The sequence below is a fragment of the Onychostoma macrolepis genome, chromosome 11 (assembly GCF_012432095.1).
Source record: "Onychostoma macrolepis isolate SWU-2019 chromosome 11, ASM1243209v1, whole genome shotgun sequence".
In the NCBI taxonomy this organism is placed as follows: Eukaryota; Metazoa; Chordata; class Actinopteri; order Cypriniformes; family Cyprinidae; genus Onychostoma; species Onychostoma macrolepis.
In genome coordinates, this window is record NC_081165.1 from 23,419,518 (window position 1) to 23,429,653 (window position 10,136).

General features: G+C 35.5%; 1 protein-coding gene across 7 annotated transcripts in view; it reads right to left on the reverse strand.

The window, feature by feature from the left end:
* ect2 (epithelial cell transforming 2) overlaps nt 1–9,354 on the reverse strand; it is a 28,621-nt gene extending 19,267 nt beyond the window's left edge. For 2 of the 7 annotated variants that reach the window (XM_058792177.1, XM_058792174.1), the window contains exons 1-9: nt 9,035–9,354; nt 8,302–8,483; nt 8,038–8,117; nt 6,208–6,303; nt 4,885–5,067; nt 3,351–3,440; nt 3,149–3,259; nt 1,809–1,882; nt 76–206 (exon numbers count right to left, since the gene is read on the reverse strand). In XM_058792177.1, the coding sequence (XP_058648160.1) occupies nt 76–206; nt 1,809–1,882; nt 3,149–3,259; nt 3,351–3,440; nt 4,885–5,067; nt 6,208–6,303; nt 8,038–8,117; nt 8,302–8,434 (898 nt within the window). In that variant the 5' untranslated portion in view covers nt 8,435–8,483; nt 9,035–9,354. The remainder of the gene's footprint in view (nt 1–75; nt 207–1,808; nt 1,883–3,148; nt 3,260–3,350; nt 3,441–4,884; nt 5,068–6,207; nt 6,304–8,037; nt 8,118–8,301; nt 8,484–9,034) is intronic. The other 5 variants (XM_058792176.1, XM_058792179.1, XM_058792175.1 and 2 more) reach the window with 4 other exon arrangements.
* Between the last annotated feature and the right edge of the window lie 782 nt (nt 9,355–10,136).

Genomic DNA, 10,136 nt, shown 5'->3' on the forward strand with positions numbered 1-10,136 from the left:
TTTTTTTGACATTTCAAAACATGAAACGTTTCAGACTTGTTTCAGAAAGGACACTGATACATGAGAGTTCAGTACCATGTTTCTGTGTCCTCTCCTCCATGTTGGTTCTGTCCTCTTCAGAGAAGCCCAGAAAGCTCAGCATGCAATCCTGGAACGGAGGGACTTTAAATTCTGTGCGGAACTCCTCATTGCCTGCATGGAAATTACTAAAGCAAAATAAAAATCAATCAATCAATCAATCAATCAGACACACCACAAGACCAAAATATGCAACAACAAAAAAAAAAAAAACCTGAACATAGTTTGGGGAGTTTCTGAAAACAATTCTGACTAATAAATTTGAGCAGTGTAATTTTGTTTTGTCACAGTTCTATTTATGCAACTTAACATGTGGCACAGACGCGCTATACAATTATCGAAATGGACATGCCACATTAGAATGAAGACAGACCTGAACCAGGATACGAAAGATGAAAGCGATGCTGAACATCCTGACTCTTCTTTTTTAAAATATATAATTTAGTGTTATTGTTAAAAATACAAACAGCAAACTTTTTAACACCCAATTATGAACCCCTTGTGAGGAGACCACTTTGTAAAATACAAAGACAGCTACATATTTTCATGTTTATAGATGCGTTTATATTTTATACAGCGAAATATTATTATTAACTTAATATTAGTCAATTTTATCATTAGTTAATATTTACATTCATAATATTGCTGTTTGCAAATTAAATTATTGGGCAAATTAAAACATTACTGTATTTAAGTCAGAGCAAATGTTTGAAAATAAAGATTTTGTAAAGCTTATGGTGGACCGTGGATCCCCTAGGAAAATAGTTCCCAAACTTTTTGAGGCCAAAGCCCACCTTTGTCCAAGACAATATTAGCACTGCTAATATGTACCAGTACATTTGTTGCAATAAAAATAAACAAAAAGGATGCCCATTTAATGTTAGACATCTCTAATTTTAGTGATTAAACATTTTAATTAAGATTGTGTTAATATAACTGCATTCAAGTCATTTTAAGACTAATTGAGGCCCCTATGGAAGTCAGATCCCATTTTTAAAAAGCCCTAGCATTAAACTATAACCAAATAAATATCTGGCTTTTTTAAGGTTTCTGCAGGTTTTATGAAAGCAAATTTAATAAGTGTTCAGATCCCAATTACAGATTTGAATTTCTCAGAAAACAAGACTTTAATTTAATTTAAAGATGTTTAGATATTTGTATTGGAAAACAAGACAAATACTGATGATTTTATTTATTAATTTTATTTATCATCAATTCAAGACTTTCTGCTCTGATTTAAGACCTTTTAAAAGGCCTTAATCGGTGAACAGGTGAATTAAGACTTTTTATGACTTGCAGAAACTCTGTTGTTGGCCAACAATAACCAATAGCCTGTGCAACGTAGGTAACATCATTCAAAAGGGAGCCATTTCAGAGGAAATGTCATTTTGACGAAAGATAAATTTTTTTCCCCCCTATGGAATAACGTGCACTGACGCACCATGAGACCAGAAACAAGGACAGTACAAGGTCAATTTTGACTTCGAATTGACTTCAGTCAACGGTGGCAGGTCATTAATGTGAAAGGTCAGGTTCAGTGTTCAATACATGTGTGGAAAATGTCACAACCCGAGTGCAGCGGAAACCGTTTTAATATGGAAGCAGGGAGGCGTGTGCACCAGCGGCTGGACACTTCAGCCTCATCATTCACAGTTTTTACTCCTCTACACTCACAAAGCGTGGGGGATTGACACAAGGGGTAGTTTTATGCCTCACACACACTATCTTACATGTCATCTCTGTGCTCCCATGCCTTGTGTATCCACTCAGGGGTGAGGATGGGTGTGCCCATGCAGACCGCCAGCTAAAAAGAAAAAGAAAGAAAAAGCAGTGAATAGCATCTGGAGGGAAGTGATCCTCTCACCAAAGCCTGGTCCATGCATTATGCATGAGACTAATGAATGATTCAGCCCAATTCAGCATGCTGTGAGGAGAGATACATGAGAACTGTTTTAATCAAAACCTCTCTAAATAACACAGACACGTCAGCTGCAGACAGTAGACCCTGTTACGGAAAGCACACCTGGGGTTGGAGGAACCACCAGGAAATGGCCATCACTGACTAAAAGACAAAAGACTCTTCATCTAGACTGATTTTGAAGAATTAATATATTATTAATGAGAAAATAAAGGTCAATCACTTAACAGCTTTGGTGACTGACTTTCCTCAAACACAGAAGACTACAAAGGTTTCTGGGATTCGAAAGTGAGATGGAATTTAACCAAAATCTACTGAAGCGGCCTGATCAAGTTTGTTTTAATATAGTGTTCAGGGGCGGGTTAATTATTATTATTTTTTTTTAAATATTCACATGCCAACAATATAGAAATCAATGGAAAAATTTAGAAAATGTCTAGAGACTATGTAGAAAGAATTTTTCCATTTCATTAATATAAAATAAAATTCTCAGTATACTTACGCCAGTCTTCTGTGTCACATGATCCTTCAGAAATCGGTTTAGTATGCTAATTTACTGCTCAAGAAACATTTCTTATTATCTACGCTGAAAACAGCTGCTTAATATTTTTGAGGAAACCGTGATGAACATTATGAATGCATTTACTGTCACACTTGATCAATTTAATGCATCCATGCTGAACACTTAATTAAAAAAGAAAAAAAACAAAAAGAAAAACCTTACTAACCCCTAAACTTTTGAACAGTACATGTTCCCATGCTACAACTTACAAGGACCTCAAACAAAACTCAGGACATCAGAACAGTTCCTCAAACTGATTTTCATCCGCAATATCAAAAAGCACATTTATACATCTGTATATTGCATGCACATATACTGTCTCTTACACTTTTATGCATATATTTCGCTCTCCTGTAGCGAAGTGTTTAACTCATCTTTTACTCTGGTGGATATGGTGGAGTAAATAAGTGATTTGATATGATATGATATGATATGTGGCAAGTATAGCACCATTACAACAGGGTGAGTCAGAAAGAATTTCACAACTGAAAATCTGTTTCTTTTTGGGGTTTTTTGATTCACTATACACAAAAATCAGTGGCTAGTAAGGATGATGTATACATGTGGATGTGGATGTGGTGGATACATACTCTGTACTTTTCACCATGTGTTGAACGGGCAATGAGGTGTGTGACTTTAGTGCTGTCAAACTCTTTTCGGATGGTGCCACCCATGTGATGGACAAGATTTACCAGGGTAACCTGAAATAAAGCACAGTTAATTAGAGCAAGTAATCTGACAGTGATACTATGAGCTGTTTTTGATTCAGACGGGAGGACATGCAGAACTCACCACTTCATCTTTTTTACGGAATCCAGTGAAGCAGAGAGACAAGTTGAGCATGGTCATAGAGTAGAGAGGCCTGGAGGAGAACGGCAGAGGCTACAGACGAGGACATGGAGAACATCATTAATATGCATCAAATCAGAGCACAAACCTGAGAAGTGCACATAACAAACAGACTGAAATCACCAGATCCAGATTTGAAGGTTTATCAATCAAAACAGAAGGTCATTTGCATATAGAAGTCTTAAAGGTACAGTAGCAGAAATGAATTACAGCCAATGTTCCCTCTCAGCAGACACTTAGTTAATAATTATATTTTTTTAATACAGAAAAAAAAAAAAAAAAAAAAAAAAAACTTTAAATGCAATGAAGTTTCTATTCAGCAAAGAATCCTGGAGAAAAAATTCACAAAAATATTAAGCAGCAAAAACATTTTAACATTGATAAGAACTATTATAAATAACTGAGCACCAAATCAGCATATTAGAATGAAAAAAATAAATAAAAAAGGGATACTTCACCCAAAAATGAAAATTAAGTCATTATTTACTCACCCTTGTGTTGTTCTAATGTTGTACACCAGTCTTCCTTTTTCGGACTACAAAAGGAGATTTTTTTTATTTATTTAATTATTTTATTAATCTTGATTTTTCACAATGTGTGCTGTTCCTGGGTGAGTTTAGAGTGAACAGCGGCGCCAACAGAGTCTAATGAACGTGCAGTCATGCACACAAACCGACAGCCAAGTCAGGATATTCAATACTTTTGCATCTTTTTTAAAAGCTTGATGCCATTATACAGACAAGCCATGCCATTACTCTACAAAAAAGAAAAAAGGGCATACAGCATTAGAACAACATAAGGATGAGTAAATGATTACATTACCATTTTTGAGTACTATCCCTTTAAAACTTTTGCCTGCCAGTGTAAATATCATTTTATTGCTTGTATTATTTTTTTATAATACATTTACAGATTTTTAATTCTATATTTTAAATGAATATACCTATGAATAAAAATCATATGTATACAAAAATACCATTATTCATGAAAAATATTTACATTTAGCTTGTGTATATGAATACCATGTGTGACTTCTCACAAGGCTAGACTACGCGCAGTGGCAGCGAAGCTGTGCACCACAAGATTTAACATCAATAAGACAAGGCTTCATTTCTCACTGGTGTGGAGTGTTGTGTAGTCGTATCTATATTCTAGTGTTCGTCAGACTTAATCTTTCTGTCTGGTACCAATCGCTGGCCAGCCAAGTGTTCATTTCACTTTGGAATATCTGAGGGAGTCAAGCAGACACTCCTGCGTACACTCAGATAAGCCAGCGACATTTTTCAGGCTTTACAGGAGCAATCAAAGCTGCTTACGAATCCGTTTCAGTTGGAAAAACAACTTTATTTCAACAGGCTTTTACTCAAGCCGTGACGGCATAGTAGTATCAAACTTTTTCACCGCCTCGGGGAGAAAAAAAACCCGCGAGATGGCTGTGATTCTGTGTGTGCTTGCGATGTTTTATTTCAGGTCTTACCTCTCCCTTGCTGGCGCAGTGCATCACGGCAGGAGGCCCCAGGATACGGTTGTCATTCTTGTACAGGAAGCTGTATTCGGGAGCCAGGAAGTCTTTCAACACAAACACCGTCTCGAACTCGCAGTTCTCGCCGTCACCAAAATCTCTGACATTGTCAGTCTTGATATAGGGGGCGTCTATATCCTAATAGGGATGAAGAGGAAGATTCATAACTAAAAAAAAAAAAGATGACAATGAGAATCTTAATAAACACATTAGCTGGATTGCGATTAGTATTTCTCTCCTTTCAGAGATCTCTCTTATGGTAAAAGAGATCTCAGAGATGTTAAAGTGTTCTGACAGATGATACGCTGGTGAAAGACGGCAGTCATTTGTCCAATGTAGATTCAGCAGTTACAAACACAAGTGTCAGTTCAGGACGGTTCACACAGGACAGTTAGATGATACAGTATGAAACCAATCACACTGTATCCGCCAATATAGGAGATTTACTCGTACATGTTTATTTCTGCCTATTTTTACGTTTTATTTTCTTTGCCATTATCAAGCACTCACTTACTCTTTTTTTTTTTTCTTTTTTTTTTTTAATACTAAAAGTTCTAAAGCCAAACTAAATTAGTACATCTGACATATTAAATATTTAAAATGTTATTTGTTTTTAATTTATATTTAAAATAAGTTAATACTTTTATTCAGTTAAAGACACAGTAAAGACATTTATAAGGTTACAAAAGATTTCCCTTTTTATTATTCTCTATTAAAAATATCAGTTTTCCACAAAATTAAGCAGCAAAGCTATTTTCAACATTTCTGTTGAAATGATAAATTATAGTAATTTTATATTACAATACTACTTTTTAAACTGTATTTTATGCAAATAAATGAATCCTAAGTGAGCATACGAAAGAATACGTCCGCTGTGAACAGCCTGTTAAGTTTTTTTTAAGGGAACTGAAGGGAGATTTGTTAGTGCAGATATTTCCATTAATCCCATCATTCGATTATTATTGTCATTTAAATTACTATTGTGACTTACCTGTATGTGAAAATAAAGATTAAAAGAAAAAAAAAATTAAAAACAGGGGTTAATCACCAAAGGATTGATAACATAACTAATTCTTAATTTAATGGATTAAAGGCCACCTGCTGGACAAACACAGAAAAAGTTGTTAGAACACACTGTTAGAACTTAGTCCAGACCACCCATGTGAGAGAGTTTGATATTAAACAGCACAGTGCCACACCGAATCCCCCCTTAAAACACCATGCTGTAAATCCCCCGGTGCTCTCAAGCATGCAAAGATTCCAGGTGCCGAGACGTACCATATTGACTATAGATTTTATCAATTTCTCACACGCCTCTGTGCCCGGCTGCCCTTCTTTAATCTTTACCACCGGTACTTCCATTATTGTGATGGCCTGTAAAAATGAAGAATTCGACGTCAACCTGGCAACCCAAAGCTTAAATTTCCCAGGCAGGAGGGCCTTACAACCTGTCAGAACCGAGATGAGAACTTCAAACAAATGTCAAGAAAAGCCCAGGAGGAAGTTCTGCTATGTTAAGTTGCGTAAGAGCAGGGAGAATAGATTACTAAAAGAAGCAGCTACATCTGAAGTCTTCTCACATCGTGTCAAGGGCAAAGAGAGGAGACTTTCAGGAACATCCCCATCCTCCCCTGAGCACTACATGAGAAGTTTTCATCCCAAATACACACATTTAACCTCATTTATCAAGCTCTGAGCATAAATGCCCCATCACTGACCTGCGTTCCCTCCAAACGCAACTGTCAGAGCAAGTGAAGGAACATTCATAACCTTTCTTTCGCCCGTTAACTCCCAATAGCCACATACCACATGTCAGTGGAAGAATGTGGAGTAAAATGTATATCAGCATCAGAGAGAACACAGTCCTCAAAGCTGCTGTTCAAGCTACTGACACACACACACACACACACACACACATCTGTTCAGGACTCAAACAGCTTAATCAAACATTGCATAAAATGAAAAAGACCTTCTAAATGTCTACTGTTGTATAATAATCATAAAAACATACAAAGCATAATAAGATAAAGGAGAAAAATAAGTAATTTTTGTTACAAGTGGCATTTCAAGGAGCCTGATTCAATGATTTATCACTGCATAACAAAAAACAAATAAATGAATAAAAAAAATAGCAAAACAATTCCATTGTCATAGGCACATATGGGAATATTTTTAATTATAATTTACCCACCATTAGTGGGTGCTATAGAAACTGCTAAAATGAATACACTACTGTCAGATTTTGGGGTCAGGAGGAGTTTTTAGGGGGAAAATATTATTCAGAAAGCATGCATGAAATTGATTAAAAGTAAGACTTTTATATTGCTACAAAAACTACTTTAAATAAAAGTTATTCTTTTGAACTTTTGATTCAACATCACAGTTTCCACAAAAATATTAACAGTTATAATTGCTCAACATTAATAATAATAATAATAAAAAATAAACTTTAAAAAATAAAATCACCAAATTAGCATATTAGAGTGATTTCTGAGGGATCATGTGACACTGAAGACTGGCGTAATGATGCTGAAAATTTACAGGGGAAAAAAAACAAACTTTAAAATATTCAAACAGAAAATAATTGAATAATACAGCCTTGGTGAGCATAAGAGACTTCTTCCAAAAATATTTGAAAAATTGTACAGACCTCAATTTTTAACGGTAGTGACATTTTTGCATGTACACTGCCAATATTTTTGTAGCTCAGGTAAACTTTAATCGGTCAAGGACAGAAGCGATTCAGAATTTAAACTACTGTTTTATAATTTTTTTTTTTTAATGCCAAGTCAGCAGCAAGACTTCTGTCTTCAAGGCAAAAACAGAAATAAAATTCAGTTAAAAAACAGTTTCTGTCAGGCAAACGGAAGGATTTCATTTGTATCTTTTGTGTACCAAGCACTAAGCTGACCAGCACAAAACTTCCTTCCTGTTAGCAAACTGATTATTTTTAATCAGATTAGAAGATTTTAAAACTTTTCTTCTCCAGCTGAACTCACAATGAACTTGAAATACTTCAGAAGGGTCTGATATATTATTTTACCTCATTAATGTAGCTCATCTTGCCTCAGTGCAAATCTATATAAACTCAACTCTCTTCTTTGGTACCTGAAGAGCTTTCTCGAGTTCTGCAATGTTGCCGGCCTCCCCCACCAACACCACTCTGGTCTCAACTTTGGGCAATACATCTGAAAAAAAAAAGAAAATAAAAAATAGAGTTACAAAAGACCACAGGCAAAGGTGAACCTCTATGGAAATAGACAAAATAGAGTGAGAGAAAATAACCTCTTTTGTTATGCTCAGTAAAACAGACCACCCTATGGAAATGTCAGTTGATATAAGGTTGATGGAGATGGAGGGTGGTTCACTTACCCTCTGACTCGTCTGCCTGTAGACCCATGAAAAATTGTTCCTTTGAGGTCTCAGCCATCCGGGAGTCGTATACGGAGGAGTCCACCAGCAGGCTGCGGCCCGCCCCTAAAGTAACTATGCTGCTGTCAGCCATGGCGCTGTGACAAGGGGTGGCGACCCAGTCCTGTCCAGAATATCAAAAGCTGGAGGCCAGAGAGAAAGGAGTGAACAAGTGCGGCACAGAAATAAGAGACAAACAGTTGAGTTTCTAGGAGGGAATGATGAAGGTTAAAGGGAGGAGAGAATCATACATATACATATATACACATATATATATATATATTAAATCTACACCGAAGTTTATCAGAGTTTACTCTTTAAGGTCTTTTAAAAACACTGCAGCTGCATAAATGCAATGAATAATTAATCTGAATGCAACATTACATTAATAAAAAGCAGTTGCAGTTCATTAACGTCCAAATGAGAAACAAAACATTAAATATGTCTATATGTATGCATTAGAACGCACATTTTGACAGGTAAAATGAAATAAAGCATCAAGTATTGTAAAGATCGGTCAGGTTTTTAGAGAGCAATGCGGTGACAGCTGATTGATTGGCAGATGCAATGCGCTCCAGTGTTAACGTTATGGGGGCTAGCTCAATAACGTTAGCTAGCTAACTTCTAAACAAAAGAAATTCTTTCCAACAGAGTCTTGCATTTAGAATTAAGCAGATGCGTGATGAAAACTCACCGTATGAAAATCGGATAGGTCCAGATGCTGGAAAGGTTTTGATGAATGAAGAAACAGACTTCAGCTGGCTGTTGAACCAGCTGAGCAATCTGGTTTTATGTCAGCCGAACTATTGATTAAAACTAAAGTGTACGCACGTAAACACCGCTGTCCTCGCAATGACACGTAAAGTTTGTCTAAAGTGCAAAATAAAACGATTAAGTTAGGAAAATAAGTTTTGATAGAATATTAAGCCCATTGTATGCGCTCTTTTGATAGGCGGCTTCGTTCAACTCACTCACTGAATTCAAAAAAGCAAGCAAACATAAGAGCCCAAAGCCGATTGGCCGAGAGTGAAGAGCTCGGCGGAAGTTCTAAAGCGACGCCTCTGATTGGCTGATGAATTCAAACGGCGATGCACGCTGTGGAGTCAGCAGCTCTGTCCGTGAATGAATGATATACATGTTTTAGTATTTAACGTTATGATTAAAACACAAGATACTGATGAACACACTATACTGCAATGCGACTCATAAAACATCCAGGAAAAAGTTACACGCGAATTAAATGAGAAATTTATTATTCGTCATCAACGTTACGTTAAACAGTCTCCATCGAAATGCAATTATTGTAAATTGTCATTAATATAATATAATAATGGGTTTTCAAGTGTAAAAGTATTAGTATTATAATTTATTATATTATATTATGCTTCCACACTTGAAAACCCCACGGTATTTTAATCATATATAATACGGGATTTTCAAGTATAGAAGCAGCATTAGTAATTTATATTTATATATTAATTATATTATATTTTTTATATATAGTTATTATTTAATTATTATTATTATTTTTAATTGAGATTTATAAATCATCTGAAAGCTGAATAAATAAGGGCCATTCCACTGAATGAGTGCCATTTGTGCACAAACATGCATAAAAATTAACTATAAACTACATTTTACTATTAATAAAAGTGTCCTGCACATTAATCTAACAGCAAATTTAAAATATATAATTTAAAAAGTTATTAAAAGCTACCTAAAACACTTGTACATGTATTTGTACATGTCCCCAGTGTCTAAAGCTACATTTTAACGTGAAATATAATGTTTAAAAT